Source organism: Phocoena sinus, chromosome 12, assembly GCF_008692025.1.
Source record: "Phocoena sinus isolate mPhoSin1 chromosome 12, mPhoSin1.pri, whole genome shotgun sequence".
Classification (NCBI taxonomy): Eukaryota; Metazoa; Chordata; class Mammalia; order Artiodactyla; family Phocoenidae; genus Phocoena; species Phocoena sinus.
The window spans coordinates 29,620,506-29,644,129 of NC_045774.1; the positions used below are offsets into that span (position 1 = coordinate 29,620,506).

Sequence of the window (23,624 nt, forward strand, 5' to 3'; positions counted from 1 at the left end):
CAAGAAGATACTTAGAATCATTCCAACTTAAAGGAGAACTCACACAACTGCCTTCACAGTACCTCAGTAATTGTCCTTATTCCTTTCAGGAAATGTCACTTGTATATTGTGTTCATGTTAGCTTAATCGTCTACGCCATGTGATGTTCTATAAGCAGAAACGACATGGGCTTTGAGGTCAAAGAGTCCAGGGCCCCAAGAGTCATCACTACCACTGACTAGCTGTGTGACTGCACACATCTTATTCCCTCTCTGAGCACGTTTCCTCACGTACAGATTGGGGAGAAGAACCCACCCCTTAAAATTGTTGTGATGCCTAATGCTGGCACATCGTGGGCATTAAATAAACATTAGTTTCCTTCTTCCCCTCACTTTTCCCACCGTTTCTGCAAGCTCAGCTGTGTTAAGCCTCTGTAGGCATAGAGAATGTCTCTCTTTTCTATGCGAACAAAGCTTTTTGACAGTACTTGAAAATAACGGAACTTGTTTGTGAGATGAATGCTGCATGACCAGGTGGCCATCCTGGGAGGTGATGGGTTATTTCAGTGATGCACCACTGCTGAGGGAAGTAGGAGACCTTTGCTTTTGGAATTGCTCTTAGAGCCAGTTTATCAGTCACTCAAGAAAAGCAGCTTCATTATTTGATGTTGTTTTTCGATGGTTTACCACCCCTCTGCTTCTTTACTGGTACCCCTTCATATCCCAAATAGAAGGCCGCACTCAGTTCTGGGATGGTAGAAACTTTAAGATATTTTTGACGAAAAGGGAAAAAAAAATGTGTATATATATATATATATATATATATATATATATATATATATATATAGTGACATTTTGACCATGCTCTTTATTTATCGTCTCGGGTTCAAATCATCCTTTTACTTCTAAATATCCCAATTACCACAAAAGGATGAAGATTTGAAGTCAGGAAATATTTTAAAAATCTAAAGGTAATTCCGAAAGATGAGTCCCACCACTGATCTGGCATCATGGAAGCAACATGGATACTTAGGTATAGCCTCCAATGGTGACTATTTTGAAGGGAACTTTTATTTGGATTTGTGTGTTCAAGTTAGGCTGTTTATTTTAAACATTTATCTAATATGAAAATTTGCACAAAAATACTGTAATCAGTTCAATAGGATTACTGTGTATTCCACATAAGCCAAAATTATTTCAGAAGAAAATGCTTTAGATTATTATCTGGAAACTTTTTAGACTGTATGCTCTATCAGTAATAGAATTTTGAGTGTGTGCCACCAATTTATGTACAGTTAATTTATTTATAAATTACATACATATTCTTTAAGTTATAATCATTTACATGTACTGAAACAGATAAGGATAGAAATTGCAGGGTATAAATGTGTTATTTTCTCTCCTTATCTCAGTGAAGCACCTTGTGTATATCTGGCACATACGCATACATCCTGCTTTGGAGATCACTGTTTTAGATGATGATGATTGTGATAAAGGAGCTAAGACTCCTTTTTCTGAATGGTCACTAAATAAAATTGTTACCTTTCATATGTTTAGCAACTTTCATTACTTATACTAAGAATCACATGCAATGCAAATTCACCAAGAGCGCAACTTAGGAGGAAATGCTTGAGTGCAATTAGCTCATCACAACTAGTCTAGAAGATGTTAAAAACTGCATGTTGAGCTAACATGAGGCCCTATGAAATAATGTGACACTATAAAGATGAAGGGAGACACTTCTGTAAGTGTCACATGAAAAGGAACCAAAGTCAGATACAACTTTGAATACAGTAATTGAAGGCAGGCCAACATGTTGTGAATTGACTCTGGTTAGACTGTGAGCCCTACAGAATCAAAGACTCAAATGGCCTCTACAACTGTGTTTCTAGCTGAAAAACCTGTTGCAGGTGCATCACTCTTTGAAACAGACTCACACACGTGTATAACAACACTGTTACAAGAAGCAAACTGACTATGAAAATAATGGCAAGAGACAAAGGAAAGTAATGAGAACATCTGCCTCTGGATTTGTACGTGTGACGGGGTATTAGTCCCAGTCTCTATAATATGCTTCCTCAAAGTTACCCAAAAATACTTATATTTATAAATGCAAAGGATCTGTCAGACAAAAGATTACTTCCTTATTTCAAATGGCATTCTATAGCAACATTTGGTGCAACAAATTAATCCAAACAATTTCTTAAGGTTCCCCTATTAGACAATAATATATGTATTATAATGTTTAAAGTCCATTTCAATTTACAAAAACATTTTCTAAAATAATTATGTGAGGGTAATAAGCTTGGTTTTTCATGTAGAAAATTCAAAGTTATTATGAAGAAAGGAAAAAGAATATGATTTCTAATTAAGTTCTGTAAAATTTGCCAGTTCACATTAAAGAACAATGAGCCACTGGAAATAAATAATTAAGAGCAGACTTGACAGACTGCAATAAAAACACTACAAGGTATTTTTAAATGGCTTTTGATTTTATTTAAAATAAAATTCTAACAAGGTGTCTTGGGGTAAAATTTCTTGATTTCTTACCTTGCCATACTTCTGGGCATAAGATCCCGTGAGCAGTGAGTGGAAAACAATGATGGTTTCATCCAAGTCCCACACAAACACACGCTGGAGAAAAAAGATAAATATCGAAGAATCATCAAGTTCTAAGGAAACAGAAATCTCTTTACAAGTAGAAGACCTCTCACTTTATTTTTGGATAAAATCTTGATACTATTATATGGAAATCTATGCTACTCCATTAATTTTTCCTCCAAATCTGTCAAATCTAACCCCTGTAAAACCTGAGGAACAAGAGTGACAAAAATAATAAGGCTTAAAAATGTGATGTCCTAATCTGAATGCATTCATTCAAAAATGTACTTGCAGTTAATACCCAAAAGACACGTTTGGACTTTATCATAGAAGTGTGCTCTTATAAAATTTTATGTCTCATGAATTCATGAAGTTTTGTAATCCATGCAAAGAATTATATTTTTAAAAATATTTTAAAGAATCAATGAACAATCCCTAAATAGAAATTGTGACGTGTGGACCCTTGGGTCAGATTAAGTCATAAGATGGGTTGTTTGGCCTGCACAGTGTTTTGAACGGTTTCAAATTACTGAAATTAGAAGATTTCACACAAAGTTCAGGGTTTTGACTGCAGTAGACAAACTTCCAGTTTGTGGCAATGGTGGCTGACAGTCCATGTGGCTGGCAATGATGCAGGGGTCCCTTTAGACTGGGCCAGTGCTCCCCACTCTTCCCAGTCTGTTGGCCCCCTAGCCCAGTTCACTCATTCATATCACCTGCTGGGTTCTTGAAGGCATTTGAATCTACTACTGTTGTTCGCATCAAGGAAATGATCTCTTACGAAGAGATAACAAGGGCTATTACTTGACTTTACTAAATCTGGAGATTTAGCTTTTTTTCACAGTTAAAATATGCAGCTGTGTAAGAAGTAACACATTACGGTTAAGAATAGTTTCTTCTGATGTTTCATAATAAAAACAACCTGCTTAGTATGGAGATATCTCAAAAGATCTGTCCCAACTGGAAACAATGACACACGGAAATTTTTACAGGTATACAAATTTTAACATATGTATCAAATGATTGGAAGTTTTCTTATTTTCTGATGACACCTTTTTTTCTCCATACAGATTAATTTTACCTTTTAATATTTATTGACTCATGTAAACATCTTTCATGACCCTAGTACTCCCAGAAAGAGTGCTTCTCAGATAAATACTCCACAAACAATGGCTTTATTTTTCAAATTTCTGCTTGTGCCTTCTGTTTGTGTCTTTTGGATCAAAAGATGCAACCATCTCAGGCCTAGAATTTATAGAGCATTATGATTTTTAAGTTGTTATTGTTTTTAGTTTTGCCATTATAATGGACGAAATCTCCAATTTCAGAGCTGTGAAATGCCTACTTCATAGTAGGTCCACTCATTTCATGATATATCTTTTTCTTTTAAGTCTGAAACTTTATAGAACTGTACGGTATAGAATATATCATTCAGTAAAATGAAACATCACATTACACCTTTTAAGGAGAAGTCAGCATACCTCCAGGTCACTGTCCGGAGGCGGGGAAGGATTACTTTTCCGGCCTCTTCCTCGGGACTTTGACCCAGAACTCCTGCACGTTCTCTCATCAAGATCTTTGATGGGTGTGGAGGGGCTCTGCACAGTATCAAACTCTCCTGTAAATAACATGAATACTGTCAAGGACAGCACTTCATTTTTAGATCAGGTATGAGTCTTCATGATTAATGATTTTAACAAATCCTACAACAGAAAATTCCTTATGACAAGAAAGATTTATAATCACAAATATACAAAATTCGAATTCAGTCAAAATTTTGCAGGTCACACAGCTTTCTCCTAGTTTCGATCTATGTGATCTATTAAACCTGAAGACGTTTTGTACTCCAGATGCCCTCAACTTCCCATCTCTATCCCCACCTATGTATTTATCTAAATTTAGATCTGTTGTCACCTCCTTATGTCTGAGGATGAGATCCCATCCCTCCCCCTGCAAATATGACTTCCGTGCCTCACCTATTAGAGAATAATCACACTCCACTTCTCAAACTCTCTCTTACCTTCCCTTCAACCTCTCCCATTTCTGGGGGCGGGGGGCACACAGACAAGTTGAGAAGTCCTTCCCTTTGACCTTGCATTTCTATCTAGAAGCTATCTGTTTGCTACGTTTTCTTTTTAAAGGACCCATCTTAAAAGAACAGCGTGTACCAGTGCTGTCCAACAGAAATACGAAGTGAGCCACGAATGTAACCACGCATACATATAATTTTAAATGTTCTAGAAGCTGCATTAAAAAAGGTAAAAACAAAAAACAAAAAACAAACAAAAAAAAAGGTAAAAAGAAACATGTAAAATTAATTTCATTCCTATATGCTAATTGCTCTAATATATCCAAAACATTATCATTTCAGCATATAATAAATATAAAAATGACATGTTTTACATAATCTCGTTTTCATGCTAAGTCTTCAAAATCCTGTGTGTATATGACACTTAGAGCTGACTTCAATCTGTACTAGCCACACGTGCCTATTAAGCCCTTGTAATGGGGCTAGTACAGACTGAAGTCAGCAGCTACAGTACTGGACGGCACATTTGTCTCCTTTGATCATTTTCCCCACTCCACACCATGTGGGCAATCTAACCCTCTCATAGGTCAGTCACTTTCTACGTGATGACCCATACATCATACCAAGTCAAATCATAAGTTTCAGACTTTATGTTTAATTGGGTTCTGCATGTCCCACAGATACCCAAAAGTCCGACACGTCTAAAGCTAGTGATGCAGGATCTTATGAGGTGGAGAGTACAGAGCAGTGGCAAGTCTGTAGGAGAGGGTGTTAAGATAAATCCACCAAGGCGACAGTGAGGTGCAGTAAAACTTCACAAGTAACAAGAGTTGGACTTACTATATGACCTCAAGCATTTTACTCAGTCTCTCTGAATCTCAGTTTCTTTGTATACTAAAGCCTGGTTAATAGCAGCTATCTTTTTGTATTACTGAGATAAATCTGATTTATGTTTAATTGAAATCATATGCATAATGTTAAAATGTCTAGGAGAGTCCAATGGCAAACTATATTAAAGTTACACAATTTTTAAAAGTAAAGATGTTATGACTCTCATGCTTTATCATAAAAATTAAAGTAAAATAATTATGAGGACAGCCAAGCAGTTATTAATCTAAATAAACACATCTGAACAAACTAGATCACACTTAGGTAACATTTTTTCTGAGATGTTTTAGGTAAACAGTGTTTACATAGCTAACCTCTAATAATTTCTAACGGTCAAATGTTTTCTTTGGGAAACATCTGTGCATGTCAGGACAGCATCAAAAAAATGTCTGTGTTCCAAATATTATTTGCTCTTAAAACATTGCTAGCACAGTTCATTGCATGGGTTTCTGCTATCGAATGCATGAGAGTAGAAAGCATAATAAAAGGATCTTTAGTTACGATGCTGAATATAGCCCTATGTCATAGTAAATCAGGTTTCAGCTTACGTGTATAGGCGTTAGATGGGGATTTGGGTATTTAAACACACATCTACTTTTTAAAAATATCACACAAAATGTTTTCTGTTTTCAATTATTTTTATAAAACAGAATTTTTCTAAGGTTACTAGGTCCTGCCAATCAAATGTTCTTTTTCAGATAAAAGATTGATTCAAATTAACACACATTTATTAAGCTTATAAGATTTTTTTGGTTGACATTCCCTAAGACCTATCTTTCTATCCATGATAGATCAATTTTCAGGAGTTAACTTTCATCAGGCAGCTTTGTTCTTGCCACAGTGCAAGAGGTGAATAGACAAAATCTTGCAAAATCCCAAAGTTACTGTGCTCAGTAATGGGTGGTTGACTGTTGACTGCATCCATAAAGACGGGGTTTGGCAGGAACAACTCAGCTACTCGAATGAATTGGAAGTCAGCAGCTATCACAACGAGGGAGTGAAAAGAGTAGAAGGAGGAAGGGAAAAGACTGGTCATAGGAAGTGTCTGGGTCTCAATAAGCTTATTGGAATATGTGTTTGGCTAGAGTCACTGCTCATTATGTCTGAGATCCACCCACATTGTAGCTTGGAGCAGTTGTTTGTTTTTTCCTTGATATGGCTGGAACTTCATGACATATGTATACTATGCTTTATACATTCTGTTGATGAACATTTGGGTTATTTGTAGTTTTAGGCAACTATGAATAAAGCTGTTATAAACATTCTTGTTTATATCTGTGGGCATAAGCTCTCCTTCCTAGCATATCCCTATATGTATATACTAAGCATATGCCTATATGTATACACCTGGCAGAGGGAGTGCTGGGTCAAATGGAAGGCATATGTTTACCTTCAGTAGACACTGAACACTCTTTTCCAAAGCTGTTGTATTAATTCACTCTCTTACTAGCAATGAGAGTTCTAGTTGCTCTACATCCTCACCAATACTTGGTATTGCTAGTCTTTTTTATATTAGCGATTGTAGGAGTTGGTAGTATCTTATTGTAGTTTTAATTAGCATTTTCTTGATGAGTAATGATGTAGAATACTTTGTTTCTTACTCACTTGGTATCTACTTTTTATGAAGTAACTTTAAATCTTTGACTAATTTTAAAAAATTGGGTTATCTTTTTCTTAATGATTTGTCAGAGCTCTTTACTGTGAAACGTCCTTTACACACACACACACACACACACACACACACACACACATATATATATGACTTAAACTTCACTTCTACCCAGTGAATTTGTTCCTTTATTAGCCTCTTTTAATAATGGGAGAACTGGAGACATGGGGGACTCAATTAACTAACCAAGATGAAATAGCCTGTATGTGAAATGTTGATATGGTTCCAGAACTCCCGCTTTAACCACTAGGTAATACTTCCTCTCTCAAATAGCACCAGTCTGTCCAGGTTACAAAAAGGTCAAATGTATATCTGTTTCTACTAATCAAAAGAGTTACACAGACTTTACACAATTTCTGTGAGAGTGAGGGCCAAGGAATTCATCTGAAGAACATCAGAGTAAAAGAGCAGGTCCTTAAGAGGCCATGTGCTGTATTTGGGCTCCTACAGCCACCACCCAGATGGAAATGAACTGACCTCCATATCTTGTGAAGGTTCTAGCCTTTCTTCTGATAAAGGGCAAAATCAGGAACTTGAGCTCAACTGGTCATTAAACATTTGTTGACATTTGTTTTTAAAAGGAGAAAGCTGTTAATTCCAGTGCCTCTGTCAATTTCACTCAGGTAACTGCACTAGGGTACAGTAATGGTGCAGGTAGGGAAAATGCAAATTGGCAGAGAAGTTAAATGTGGTCAGTCCTTTCCGTTTAAGTCCTCTTGTTCCTTCAATGAAATGAATTAGTACTTTGCTTTCCTTCCTGTCCTCATGTGAAATGCCATGAGGCCTAGAAAGTCTACTGAGTTCTGCCTAAGAAACTGGCTTCTTTTCAAAGAGTGATCTTACCATATCCTTTACTTTTCTGCAACACTTGTAAAGTTTAATTAGCTAATGTATCTGAGATGTTTGCCAAGGTCTCAGACTACAGAATGTTGTTACAAATTGCTAGTTATATTTAATTTTAAAGATGTTTAAAATTTTAAAAAGGAGCTATAAAAATATCACTAAGCTTAATGTGCTATCAGTCATCAAACACTCGGAATGCGAGTCAAAAATATAATATACCTAAGATAACCTTTATGTTAAAGGCAAAGAAAGATCTTTTCAAAGATAATGAACTAAAATATCTGTTGTTAATCAGCATGGTGATGTTTCTTTAAATACATTGTCAAATTACCTAATAAGGTAAAATAAATGACTGAATGCTATTTGTAATTTCCAAATAACATCAGTCATTACCCATTGCCCTAGGCTTTTTCCTGGGCTAACACTATACATGACTGAATAATTATCTTTTAATCAGTACCGTAATGAATAACTGCACCTTCTAAGTTTTGGATATTTAGAATCAACTTTATTTCATTAGGTTTATCGCTAAATCAGAGCAACCAGCTGTCTCTTATAGAACATAAAGTATGTTTCCATTTTAAACACGGGAGAAGTCAACAGTGAATGATTTATGACAAACTGTGGATTTAACTGTTAGGTCTCTGCTTTAAGTCCAAACGCAGAGCCAGTCAGTGGAAAATACTCTTTATACCCTTAAACAAAATACCTCAAATTTCATCAATAATAAAGAAAAATCCCATAGTTATGAACTTGTTTACTTTTTGGATGCATGCCAGACCTGCAAAGGCAAAATCAAACTTAAAACTATCTTGACTGAAGGTCTGAGGTCACAGAGTTCCTTAAAGATCTAGACACGTGTATCGTTATGATTTTGGTTGAGAGAACGATATGGGTATAAGTAGAAATAATTTCTTCTTTAAATTCAATGGAAAGTCTCGTAAGATCTGACAATTATGTCAAACTGTATTCGTTGGTATTAGCAACCAGTGGAAAGCTGAAGAAATTGCAGCATTCTGATACTGAATATGAGAATGTCACATATGAATGTGTTACATTCAAAGTCACATACTCAGAATATCTACATGTCTGCGTTTAGTATTTTTAATGTAAATAAAATAGCTATTCTGAAAGTTATTATTCTTTAGCTAATAGAGAGTACCCATCTGTGTCTTTCGTGCATAGAAACTCTCGTGGTCATACTGAAATTAGATTAAAACCAATCTTCCACCCAAAGTTCTATGCAGCATAAACCATTTTGGGGTATTTGAATGGTTTTCATTCCTGGTAGCTCAATTCTAGTAAATTCCAAAACACTTTGCCAGTCCTGTCACTCGGTCTCTGATATCTCGATGATCAAATATTTAGTCTGTGGTTTTGCTTCTGAACACAGTCATTCTACTTTGTTTTCCCCGTGCATTCACCAGTGAGAAACACCTTTCGCAGTGTGACGAGAACATCAAATATCTCCCCACCTAAAGTGCTTCCACCACTTGTAAGCAAGGATTCTGAAATCACTCATTCTTTAAATTAAGATTCTTAATGAAATGTAAGTGTTTACTCAAAGAGGATCAGGACAGAATTGGAACATGGGATTTAGGCTGGGCGGAAGTTAAGGCAGGTAGTGTGCCAAGGGGTGTAAAATTTAAGGGCTGTGAGAATGAATGCCCCCTTACATTCTGCACCCCAGGCAACTCTTGCCTTCCCTTCATCCTGGCCCTACATAAGATATGGCTGCTAAGAGACAGGGAGGTTAGGTGGAACGACTAAAAAGAGGAAATGAGGACTAGAGGTTCAAAGGGGCTGTGTGTTTACAGGAGGGAGGGTCTAAAAAGAAGATAAGGGGAAAGAAACTGGTAGTAGGGGCATCAAAGTCTAGTACACCTATTAACAATTTTCCCTTCGGTCCATAGTTAGATTAGAGACAATATTTTGAGAGTCTTTTTTTTAAATATTCTCTTCCATTATGGTTTATCACAGGATATTGAATATAGTTCCCTGTGCTATACAGTAGGACCTTGTTGTTTATTCACCCCATATATAACAGTGAACCAAAAAGAAAGAATGTTGCCATTTCATGAATATAATTGCATTTTCTCTGTCGCTTAAAGTATGTTTCATTGTCGGGCTTCCCTGGTGGCGCAGTGGTTGAGAGTCCGCCTGCCGATGTCGGGGACGCAGGTTCGTGCCCCGGTCCGGGAGGATCCCACGTGCCGCAGAGCAGCTGGACCCGTGAGCCATGGCCGCTGAGCCTGCGCGTCTGGAGTCTGTGCTCCGCAACAGGAGAGGCCACAACAGTGAGGGGCCCGTGTATCGCAAAAGTATGTTTCATTGCCACTTCTTCATGTTCAAATTAGTTTTCTCGTTAATATTCCCCACGTTATCTAGCATTTTCCTTTTCTCAACATTCATACTATTTTAATTATTTGCTTGATCTTGTCTTGCTTGTTAAATGGAAGCTAAATGAAGCTAAATGTATGCAGAGAGCATATTCACTGCTGAAATACCAGCAGCGCCTGGTACCTAACAGGCACTCAATGAATAATTGTTTAATGGGCTTTTTGTCTTCTTGGAACCACTGGTCCAGTTAGAAAGAATTTACAGTATTGTGACCATGTGTCCCTATTTTCTTGCCCTTCCAAAGCAGGACAAAAAAGAAGCAGAGATGAGTTTGGATCTTGCAAATAACTGGAAGTCAGAAAAATATTCTTGAACATACTAAATGGTATTTACAAAAATACCACTCTTAACTTTGATTTTCTTATTGAGTTTTGATAGTTCTTTATATATTCTGGATACAAGTGCTTTATCAGATATGTGTTTTGCAAGTATTTTTTCCCAATCTGCGGCGTGTCTTTCTACTCTTGTGATGGTGTCTTTTGAAGAGCAGAAGTTCTTTGTTTTATGAAGTCTAATTTAGCTTTTCTTTTCTTTTATGGATTGTGTTTTTAGCGTGATATCTATTAAATTTTTATGTAACCCAAGGCCACAAAGAGTTTCTCCATGTTTTCTTCTAGAAGTTTTAGTTTTAACATGTTTTGTATATGGTATGAGTTACAAGTCAAGGTTCTGTTTTATGTTTTGTTTTGTTTTGTTTTGCATATGGGTGTCAGTGTTCCAGCATCATTTTCTGAAAAACTATTCATTCTCTCTAATTGCCTTTGCACCTTTGTCAAAAACCAAACTTTTAGTATATGTTGTATCATTGTATATGTTGTATATATTATATACAACATATACAAAATATATCCAGAAATATATATACTTCTGGACTCTTTATTCTATTCCATTGCTCTATGTATCTAATATTTTTTCCAATACCAAACATTCTTGATTATTATATCTTATAAATTTTGAAATCAGGCAATGTGAGTCCTCAAACTTTTTTCTTATTTTTCAAAATTATTCGGCTATTCTAGTTCCTTTGTCTTTCCTTGTAATTTTAGAATCATCTTGATAATTCCTCCGAAAGATCCTGCTGGAATTTTGATTGGGGTTACAATGAATCTCTATTAAACTTGCTTTTCACTTCAAGTTCTTCAGCTGTGTTAAATATGTGTCAGCAAATACAATTCTAATAAGAATACAGACAAGCTTCTGGCAATGAAGACTATGATGGATTTTAAATATGTGTTGATCAGACAAAGATATTAAACTACCTACCAATGATTCTAAAAATCCTAGGAATGTGGGAAATGTTCACTGGCTGGGGCTACTGATGACTCGTAAGGTGAAAAAGTTATACAGTTTCTCAAGCATAAAGGAAATATTATCAGTTTTACCCAAAGAAGATAATATTACAACTTTTCTATGTTGTCAAGATCTCCATGAAATAATTAGTCTGGTAAAAGATCCACTTACCTTTTATCTCCATATTCATATGTATTCTGTCATTTGATATTAAAATCTCCTAACTATCCCACACCTAAAAGAAAGGTTTCTGGAATGCCAGAAAAGCCTCACCTAAATCAGTGGTACTAGCACAGATTAAACATCAGCATAATTATCTGGAAGCTTTCAGCCTTGTTTTTAAAATGCCCATTTTCTCCATATTATTAGATACAGCAAAACATATAAAAAGTATTTCACCTGGATGAAGATCTGTACCTGGTTGGCTAGTCAGTCCTGTGAGAGATTCCTGCAACTGGTAGGTTGAGGTCGAGGAGGACGTGCCATCAGCTGTGTTATTTGATGTCATATATGCTCCATATGTTGACGCAGAGTAATACTGTGCATACTGGTTTTGGCCAAAGGCTGTGTAGGACGGATAATCCTGAAATAATAATTGACATGTGTGTGTGTTTGAAAGACAGATTACCCTCTAGTATACTCCAAAGAAAAGCAATCACAATGGCAATGGAAAGATTAGTATCTGGCTCCACTGGTTCTGGAGTCCCCAGCTTTGAGGTGATCCTAATAAGCAGAGACCATTCTGTGGGCATCTCCTACACGCACATAGTAATGAAATACCTTGCGGGTCTTGCAAACCAGGTCCAGTACACAAATTTTAATCTGTTTAAAGGTTGTATATGCATCACTTTCCCCCCAGAATTACATTTCCAGGGATGGACATCCTCGGGTCTTATGCACTTGAAGAGGAGAGAAGGAGGTGTTCGTATTCACAGCATTCATTCTCATCTTCTAATATCACCAGCAAGGAGGAGGTGTGCCCCTCTCCCCGCTTCCATACAGACCTTGGGCTGCATTATTGTGATTTTTGTTCCCTTTTTAGGCTACTCTTGATAATTTTGTTTTCTTGGCAGGAGGTAAACAGTAGAGAAAAGAAAATGAATAAAAGATATTCTTACCCAGTTTCTCACAGGCTACATGCCACCTGAGGCCTTGACCTAAAGTCCTTCGTGAGGCTTTCATATATTTAGTTTGCATCATTTGTTAGAGAAAAAAGAAAGCCATTGGGTCAATTCCTTTCACCTGCTTTTTATTTAAAAATTTTAAAATAATCTTAAAATGATGTAAATAATCCTTCAAAATCCTTTTACATATTAAGATAAGGAATAAGTATTTGTTGCAATAGTTGGTGTTTAATATATCTGACATGTTTTAGCCCAAATTGTTATCAGTGATGACAAATCCTTGGTCAGGATGAAGATTCCCTAATGCACGTTTCCAAGGGAAACAAAGATCCATGGTTGATGTGGTTTCCAAAAGAGGAAATTCTCTGCGTTTGTAAATATATGTATAATCATCAGAAAGGGTTAAGCAGTATGGCAGAAAATGAAAATTCTATTTGTCTGTTAATTTCAGGATCTGATGTTCCCCACTATTACCTGAGAGTCAAAAACAAAACAAACAAACAAACAAAAAAACAGAAAACTCTTGGCAGTATTTGGACAAAATTCCTAGTAACGTATTTTTCTCAGAGTAAAACATGGATCACAAATATTAACACAGTGCTTACTTTGTGTCACGCACTCCTATAGGGCCTTTAGTAGATTTACTCATTGAAATCTCACAACGTCCTATGCAGTATTATTACTATCTCTATTTTACACTGAAGTAAAGGGATAAAGGCACAGAATGTTTAAAGTGATTTGCCCAAAGTCAGACAGCAAGTTTCAGGGCTCAAACTGGAAGCCAGAGAGACTGACTCCAGCATCTATCTGTGTGGGAAGCTCTCCACTGGGCTGCCAGTGCCCGGAGAGGAAGATGAAGTTACTCACTGGAAAGGTCCAGTCTACCAGCTTCCAGTGATTATAGTGTCCTTTTGCACTCAAGTATATCTCAAAGATTCCCCCTACTCTTCATCTCCACTCTTATCACCTTGTCCAAGCTACCTTCACTGCCTGCTGTAGCCAATGTACCAGTTTCCTAACTGCTCTCCTCATTTCCATTTTTGTCTTTTTCCAAAGTCTCTGAAGCCAGAGTAATATTTTGCAAAAACAAATTACATGATGTTATTCTCCTGCTAAAAAATTCTTTAATAGCTTCCCTTTGGGCTTGGAATAGAATTGAAGTTCCTTATTATAAGCCACAGGGCCCTACATTAGCAGGCCGCATAATGGATTAGCAGGCCTCCATAAATGGATGTTTCCCCACATGCCCCTCAGGTGCAAACTAAGCTCCAGCCTTCTTTGAGTTCACTGACACCCCAAGATTTTCACCCCTCAGGGATGTGATACATGCTGCTTTCTATGCCTGAACACCCTTGCCCTCAGTCTTCACCTAACTTTTGGAAGACTTGGCCTAAATGTCATTTCCATGGAGAAGCCTTCCACAAAATCCCCCTTACTCAAAATTAGCCTTCTCATGATATATATATATTTTTTTTTTTGTGGTACGTGGGCCTCTCACTGCTGTGGCCTCTCCCGTTGCGGAGCACAGGCTCTGGACGCACAGGCTCAGCGGCCATGGCTCACGGGCCCAGCTGCTCCGCAGCATGTGGGATCTTCCCGGACCGGGTCATGAACCCGTGTCCCCTGCATCGGCAGGCGGACTCTCAACCACTGCGCCACCAGGGAAGCCCCTCATGATATTTTTAATAGGACCCTGTTCTCTCCCTTCATGCTTTCCAATTCTATATTTACTCAGGTGTTTACTGGTTTATTGTCTGCTTTTCTCAGTAGACAGAAAGCTCCCTAAAGCAAGAAACAGGTTCCATTCACGCTGCTCCTACCTTCAGCTCCCCAGGATACAGACCAGTTCCTAATATCTAACAGGCACTCAGTGAGTATTTGCTAAAAGAATCAATTAGTCTTCAGACCATGGTCCAAAATACAGATTACATATTATATTGAGGTCACTGAATTAAATATACTGCTAGTACTGGATGTATTTTGTGATATAAAACTGTTTGTCAATAAATTGTCTTCTCCTTATTAATCATTTTTTTTAATCCTCCCAACAAAGAACAAAGCAGTCTTCCCCTTATGCTACCACTCTGACTAGTGTATATTTCTATTATTATATTCCAAACATTCCACTCCCTGTCCATACTATTTTCATGTCTGTGTCTTCAGGAGGATTGTATCCTTCCAGAGAGCAGGGAACACCGACTTCGAATCTCCAATGCACAGTCGAAAAATCTAATGGGTAACAGGTGCTCAATAAATGTTTGGTGTATTAATAAATGAGCAAGTGAAATTAAGCTACCTGGATTATCAAAATTTCTCAATTTTTTATAATAAAATATGCATACTGACTTTGATGTTTACTGTTTTAAGAAACCATTTTTCAAACTAATGCCAAACTATACAGTTTAATCCTGTCAAAAATATCATTATTCCAGTGTTTAATCATCAGATTTTCCTCTTTGCCTCTTGTTACCTTAATAAAAATTGACAGGAGAAGGCAATTCATATAATTCCTTCAGTAAATCCAAAGAGCAAACACTTATGCAGTAACATATTTTAGAATGTACAGAAGTCCAGCGATTATGTTAGTGTATTGCTTACCCATGAAATCAGCTACCCTTCTACCTCAGCTACTCTGAACATGACTGAGAAGCAGGAAATAGGGACAAAACTTTCTGAATATATCACAAATTCATGTCGTTCCATGCTAACTCACTCATTCAGGCACATCCACGCTTGTTCCACACATAATTCTAACACGATTCTAAAAACAATCGCAGGTTTCAAAACACACAAAAATATTAAGCAAACATCACTATGAGGACTAAGGAATTCTAGGAGCAAGTGTAGTGGGTGACAAAAGCAAAAAATTACAGCTGTCAGGGCAGTAGGAATTTAACAGTTATCAAAAAAAAAATCGTAGAACTAAAAAATAAAAGCCAATAGTAGTTTGAGAGGCATTTTGTTTAGGAACAAATGATTTGGTTTTGGACCAAGAGTGTTTTATAGTCTACATTATAATCTGATTATTGATTATAGTTCAACCTATGAATTTTCATAATAACTGTTTTATCAAGAAAAGATAAAATTATGTTTAGTATAGCTTAAAATAATAGGAAAATATGCAATAGATTCTGTAATTTCCTGTCAAATGACTAAAACAATCATGGCTTAAATGTTTAAAGGGCAAAACTTTAGCAATCAGGAAAACTGAAACATCCAGAATTACACAAATCCAAAGAATTCCAGACGGCTCATTTTTACTACCCTGAAATGCCATCTTAATTTTAAATACATAAACCTTACTAACCTGATACTATTCTTCAAAAATCTGAAATATATATAAAAGCATAAACATAAAAAGCTACTATACCTGTTGTGAACCACTGAAATTCGTTGAATTGGAAACTGAATTATTTGCATAAATAGTAGATGACGGTGCAAAGCTAGAACCTAGAGGTAAAGAACAAATTGCATTTAAAAAATATTTCTTGAAAAATATTAAAAATATTTCACAGAATTCAATGAAATATATATTAAATTTTGTTGTTGAGGCAGTGAGATTGAAAATTGAGAGATTTCTAAGGAAAATGTCCTTAGCTGTGTCTTGTGACAACAGGTAAAGTGTTTTCTTTAGAAGTCTATAGAGGTAAACAGGAGCTTGTGGGAACAGTCTTACCAAGGACTTGGCTAACCTTCAAGGGTCAATGCCTACACATACAGAAGTACCCAAAGAATAAGATATTATCCATACTGAGACTACTTCCAGGAAACTACTGGAACTTTCCAGTGGTCATATCAACTGCATATACATACAAAAACTACTCAAGTTCAAACATTTGGCTGGGGCTAGCTTAGGAAATAAACACATGGAATCCATTTAGAGTTCATGCTTCCAGCTCCCCATCTTTCTGTTCCTCTATGTCCTTTCTTTAGAACAAAAAAAGCTGTGAGCTAGGGCTCAGACCCAAGGCAGAACTGTTTATACTGCAATCACCTAAGGTTTGACGACCTTCTAAAATTTTACGACAAGGTCTGAAAGTTATTTAATTATTTTTAAAATTAGAGCAAAAACAAGTGAACTATCAGTTTACAGATTCCAAAAAAAAATGTTCTCATGGAATGTACTTGTTAAGGAATAAAATAAAAGACTACTGAGGCAGCTGATTACTTGTTTTATCAGTGTGTCTTGAATAGCAATAGTATTAGGTAATCGACACAAACTGACATGGCCTGGAATATCCGATATGAAAGTATTCTGGGGAATAAATGGATACGTCTCTATGGCATTTCCCACAGTGGCTTATTGTGGTTGAGGCATGTATGCATAGATATATCTACCGACGTTATAAGGAAAAAAGAGACCTGTCGTTTCAGCCAAAAAGGTCTAAGTGATTATTTCACTTTAGTCAGTCAACTAAAATGGCAATATCAGTTGGTTCAAATAATGTTAATATAGCCCCCAAACTATGACTAACCATATAGAAAAAAATGACAGATAGGAAATAACCTTTTAATGTTTTTAGTATGTCACTAAAATATTTTCTGCAACTACTACACAATGTTCAAAAATAATTTTTAATTGGAGACAAAAACAAAAAGAAAAATTAAATAATGATTGTACATGGAGAAAAAATTTTTAAGGTGGAGGTACAAATTATCTAATTATTCCTCTTCAAGAAATATAGTATTAACAGGGGAGAGATTTTAGAAATGAACAAAAAAAATCTTCAATTATTCAACAATAAATGGGACTTAGAGAAGTGCTAATTCAATTTTAAATTTAATCAAAAAAGCATTACGTATGTAAGGAATCCTGACAAGAAAATACTGGGTTTTGTCGTGAATCTTTGAAATCACTTAAATAGATGGCAAACATGTGACTGGTGTGGCGACTGGCCTGGAGGTTGCTTTGCTTAGACTTAGTTTCCTGCCAATTTTATGCAACTTAAACTTAAATATTTAACTTTGATATGGGTCATGTTTCTTGATGTATACTGAACTCTTTTCATCATGTTTCTTCCTAGTTACTTGTCTTTTCTGATGACGTCGTGTGAGCAGTGGTAAGATTTAAAACTGTCCTCCTGACTTCATATTCCTAGTCTGAAGCCAAGGAGTCTCATTCAAAGAATTCTTTCTCACATAACATGTTTCCTGTGTGGTACTTACCTGGCATCTGGTAAGAATAAGGTGTCTGGCCTGGCTGCGGGGTAGAAAACCCTGGGCTGTAACTGAGGCACCCACTCTGTAACGGTGACTGAGTTTGTGAGAGTCCACCCTCTGTCTTGATGCCTGGTAACATCACGCCCAGATCTGTTTGGAAAACGCATGTGCAACCCATTTCATTAGTAAAGTGATCTTACTTCTGAGTTGTAACATATCAATATATTAGACTATACAACTACTAGCCAGCAGGATTACGTGCTTATAACCAAAGAAGAAGAGAGAAGATGTGAAATACCGTAAGTGGGCAGGCTATAGGGCTGTCCTGTCTGTGAGTACGCTGTGTAGACGGCTGGCTGCTGCATCCCCGAATACTGAGTCTGGCCTGCATAGGCAGACATTGTTTGAGCTGCTGGTGTAGAAAGAATGTGTGGATAGGGCCTAAATATCAGAAAAATAGCATTACTGTGGCAACAAAGACTGCATATTAATTCAGACAGCTTAGATCAGTGAAACCTGATAATAGCCCGGAAGTAATCCTCTTCTTTATCCATAATATCATTTTAACAATGTGGAAAAGGACAAGAGTCTGAATGTCAGGAGCCCAGGCTCTGCTACAAACCAGTCTAGTTACCTTGGACAAATAATTTAAACTTGCTAAGTCTACACCTCACCTGTGAAAAGAAAACTTTGGTTTAGATATCACACCTAAAGTCTCTTCCAGGTCTATACTGCTTACATTCGAAATAGTATTCCAACTGATATGTAGATGAGGAAAGTAAAGCCCAGGCCAGTTAATTAGTACACTCACGAGTATATTTCCTGTTACCATGCATGACCCAATGCTATGTAATGACTACAAAAGTCATTAAAGGCCCTACCAAAAATTCTCTACAGAGAACTAAAAATCTTAAAAAATAAATAAAATTTTAAAAAAATGAAAAAGTAGGCAGCTTCCCGAAAAGAAATGGAATGCCATTCCCTTCATCGTGCCACATCTTATGGAATGTTCCCAAAATGGATATCCAATCTCTAGCCTATACTTAAGGATAAACACTCTAGCTGCTGTGGAAAATAACTTTTAAATGTACATGATCAGGAGGAATCCAAAATCTTGACACATCTGGCTGATGGCAACCAAATTCAGATACACCCAATGTAGTTAAACTTGAAATTTCTACCACTGTGCTCAGAAAGTTGACTATATTAGTCATAAAAGCAATAGTGTATATTTTTCAAAAATGTTTATTAGAACTTGAAATCCAATAAAAATATTGCAGTGATGGAGCAAATTATGAAGTGTTGATGTTTGAATAAAATGTAATCTTTTTAGATTTTCTTTAAACTAGTCAGCATTTTTGAATTTTCATTAAAAAATCTGTGTATTCCGGTTTGAGCTTGATGCTTTCCTCAAAGTATATAAATATCCAGAATTAAAGCAATTGTCTAGATATAAGTGAGGGTATTCCTAGACTTGTGAAGGGTATTTACCTAATGTCTAATCTATCCAATGAATCTATCCAAGTATCTATCAATTCAACTGCCTATGTATAACATTTATATACATAAATATATCCTGATTTAAAGTTGTTATATTGTATAAACATGATTAATCAAGATAATGCTGGAAAATCATTCTAACAAATCTGAAAGACTACTGACCACTTACTTGGAAGGATACAGCTGTGGGGAATATTGATGCGCTGATCTGGGGCTATAGCCACTACTTGTTATTACTGTAAGACACAAAAACCAGTGCAAAAAAAGGTTGCTTTATAAATATATTTCACTGGAGTGTGCAAAACTTATTTCAAGAAATGACTATGTTAGAGATATGTTTCCAAAAATTCATTCATTTTCTAAACAGAAAATTCATTCATTTTCTAGACAGAAACAGATGCCTAAACATTTTCTTCTAATTAAACTGTTTCACATATGTGCTAGGAGCATGACACAAACTTTTTTCACAAATCATTCCCCTTCATCATTCCTCCATTTCCTTAAATCCGTAGCATGCTCTGACGTATTAATATGCTATGAATAGATATCCTTGACTATAGGTAATTAAGCTTTCATGATTAAAGGTAAATTTTTTAATTTGCAGACTTTATGTTTAAATTCCAAATATATTGCTCTTCCTGTGTATTTATTCTATTAGAAATATAATAAAAATTAAGAAAAATATGATGCTTCAACCTTCATTTTCAAGTTGTAAAATGATATCGTTTTCTCTTTCCTTTCATTTTGCCAATCCAATGAGTAGTTAAAAATGCAGGGTCCAAATAATTCTAATAATAATTGGAATATACACAGAAGGCATGGGTGATAATGCAACATTAAAAAAAAAACACCTAACTGCAAGAAGCAGCAGCAATCATATTTATAAATATATTTTGAACTATCAGAGATTGTACTTTTTTGAGAAGAACTTAAAGGTGAAAATCAGGTCCTATTAACATTTCAGCCAAACATGCAGTCCCAAACTGGAATGTATCCAAAAGTTTGGAAGTTTCTCTTTCCTTTAACCATCTGCCTTGACTAAGACAGATGTACTGCAAATATATGGACCCTAAAGTGTTAAGGCAGTCCCTTCAGAGCCAATCCATACTGGGCAAGCACACAGAGTGTCTTTATTAGGCCATCTGCTGTTCATTCACTTTTCAAAAAGATTAAAGTAGTATACAATGCAGTGCTGGAATTAGTTTAGTCTAATCAATCATAGTTATACTTCAAAGTACTATGTCTTTTCTAAGTTGTTCATAATAATTCTGGAGCTAAACTTTTAGAATTGTAAAAGTGACAAATAGGCTTAGGTTGCTAACTATTTTATGAAACATGATATATTTCTATATCCAAATGCTATTAAGTACCCTTGTGATCTATTGCTTCATAAACACATAGAATTTAATGTATTTAAAATGTTATTTAGACTGTAAGCTCTGAGTACGGAGAGTATATTATAGTTTTCATAGCAATAATGCAGAGAGTATATTTTCAAGAATATTATGAATCAATTTTGACAATCACTGAATATGATTAGAGGTGTTATGTTCTAAATATTTTCAGCAACCAAATTTAAGTGAATTTGCTATGTATATTTGAAAACACATGGACCACTGAACCATTAATTTTCTACTTATTTATTAAAAACATAAAGAATGTTTAAAACTTTCAAATCAATTCAATGAGAACAGGCCTTTTCTCTCACACTATGGGCTACATAATAGCAACAGTGTACTGCACAGGAAATTCAGTCTGATTCATTGATTCACAATAATTATACTCTATTTAGCAGAAATATACTTAAGCAAGGCTCAGTTCCACATTTTTTGTTTCATTTGTAAAACTTCATTGTGGTACACTCAAGACTCAGACTACACTAATCAGTTATTCTCAAGACTGTGAAACACAAGGCTTTTCTAAAGAAACATCAAATAATAAAAAGAAACTGCAGCTTTTATTGAATTAGCCAAAGAACAAAATTATTTCAGAAAAAAAGCTTCACATATATGAACACAAATCTGAATATATAGGATGCTTCTTCCCTCTAATGAATGAATCTAGATACCATTAGAATAATGTACCCATAACAGTATAAAGGCTCAACCTTTAAAATTTCATATTAATGTCCATATGTTCATTTTCTAGGTAGAAAACAAAACCTTTGACTCAGAAAACTATGTTTACATAAAACTTAGAAAGTTTATGCTTCTTAACGAAGCTGTATATATTTTATTCTAACTAATAAATCTGCAGACAATTGAAAACAACAACAAAATTGGATTAAAGTGAGCTGAGATTACGCTGATCAAAGTAAAGACTGTTCCTACACAGAGCAGCCTAATCTTTCCAGTATGATTTCTGGAATCCCATGTACAAATTTAGGAGACCTTCCTTTTATTCTCCATTGTCATTTAATTAATCAAGAGATGTATGCAAAGCACTCAACTCATTATACTCCATCATTTCTGCATACAAAAGTTAGCAAAAGTGCTTGTCTTCAAAATGTCCTGAAAATTAATTAAAACACATTTTAATGAATATTGTCAGATTCTCATAGGGTGGTGTCAAGCAGTTTTAAGGTTTTACCGGTATTACTGTAACACCTTAGATTAGTGACTCTCAATGGGATGAGAGGTGGGAGACGAAGTTGGGGGATGGGTGGAAATTTTGCCTGCCAGGGAACATTTAAAATGCTAGAAGACTTCTTTGGTTGGCACAACTTAGGAAAGCTACTGTTAACTTGGGATAGATGCCAGGAATGCTGCTAAACACCTTACAGTGCAGAGGACAGCTCTCCCACACTAAAAAAATTAGCCAAGTTTTTAATAGTGGTGCTGTTGAGAATCCCTGACCTAAAGCACTCTGTCTAATTGAACTTGGTCCATGGCGTCGGAAATGTTCTATATCTGAGTTGTCCATTATGGTAGCCACTAAAAAAACCCACATACAACTATTAAACACTTAAAATGTAATTAATGTGACTAGATAAAAAATTTTTGCTTTACCAAATAGTATTTAATTTAGACTTAAATAGCCACATATGGCCAGTGGCTACTTTTCTGGACAGCATAGCCCTAGATAATTCTTAAAGGAAAACTGGGAAACTATTTGTAAATATAATATGAGTAAATTCCAGACAGCTTGACAGTTCACACCTGTTTCTTTTTCCATCTTTATATTTTCCAGTGGGGTATTAAAGAAAAGATTGTTGGACTGACCAGGACATTATTCTAGAATCATTTTTACCAGTGACCACCGGTGAGGCCTTGACTGTATGGCCTTAACCACCTTTAACTTCTCTGTGCCTCCATATTCTTGCCTATAAAACGGATCATCACAGATCTCTGAAATTCCTTCTGGAGCTAACATCCCATAATTTTTTCATTCATCTTTCATTGACTTGTAGTGTACTATTTAAGTATATCAGCAATCACTTAATTTCATTCCTATCCTTAAAAACTGTGTTCATATATGCATTTACTTTGCAGAAAGTTTACAACAGTTATGGTAAGTAATATAAATGCTAGGGTAAGTTGGTGCCTATTTATCTGCTAAGAGGCAAGAGAATTGCTAGAAAGGATGTGAATTAGGACACATGCTTCTCTATACAAAGTGTATAAATTATTATATCTTTCTGTTTGGAGTACTAATATTTAAGTGAATACATGGCAGCTGTTTCCAATCAGTGTGAACCAATGAAACGGGATCATCTGTATCTATAAAAATCAAATATATGCTATAATGACATTATAGTCAAGGATTTACCTCAGCTCTTTTTACATGAGAAGCATACCCACACAAAATCCTTGTATATGAGAACATGAATAAGTATAAAATATATTAGAGTAGAATAACAGAACCAAGATTTAATTATCACAAATACTTTTCTAGGTTTAATGTTCATCTTTCTGCTATACAAATTCCTCCTCAGGTTAAAAAAAAGAAACGTCCTTTCACCAGATAATCAACCAAACGAAATATAGTAACGAAAAAAAATCTTTAAGTCAACTTATTGCCCGTCCTTTTGCCCACCTGGGAGTTATCAGGTATTTATATTTAAAGAGGATTGATGTTTAAAGACACGCTATTGTTCTCTTTGAAGCATTTGAGCGAAAGTCGAGGCTGGGTTCTAATGCGAC

At 35.7% G+C, this 23,624-nt stretch overlaps 1 protein-coding gene across 7 annotated transcripts in view; it reads right to left on the bottom strand.

Annotated features, from left to right (window-relative positions):
* EYA4 (EYA transcriptional coactivator and phosphatase 4) overlaps nt 1-23,624 on the bottom strand; it is a 262,387-nt gene that overhangs the window by 38,252 nt on the left and 200,511 nt on the right. For 5 of the 7 annotated variants that reach the window (XM_032651136.1, XM_032651135.1, XM_032651133.1 and 2 more), the window contains 7 exons: nt 19,652-19,718; nt 18,281-18,423; nt 17,989-18,132; nt 16,193-16,272; nt 12,116-12,281; nt 4,061-4,197; nt 2,529-2,612 (listed from right to left, as the gene is read on the bottom strand). In XM_032651136.1, coding sequence (XP_032507027.1) covers nt 2,529-2,612; nt 4,061-4,197; nt 12,116-12,281; nt 16,193-16,272; nt 17,989-18,132; nt 18,281-18,423; nt 19,652-19,718 — 821 coding nt within the window. Of the gene's footprint in view, nt 1-2,528; nt 2,613-4,060; nt 4,198-12,097; nt 12,282-16,192; nt 16,273-17,988; nt 18,133-18,280; nt 18,424-19,651; nt 19,719-23,624 lie in introns of all 7 variants that reach the window. The other 2 variants (XM_032651137.1, XM_032651132.1) reach the window with 1 other exon arrangement.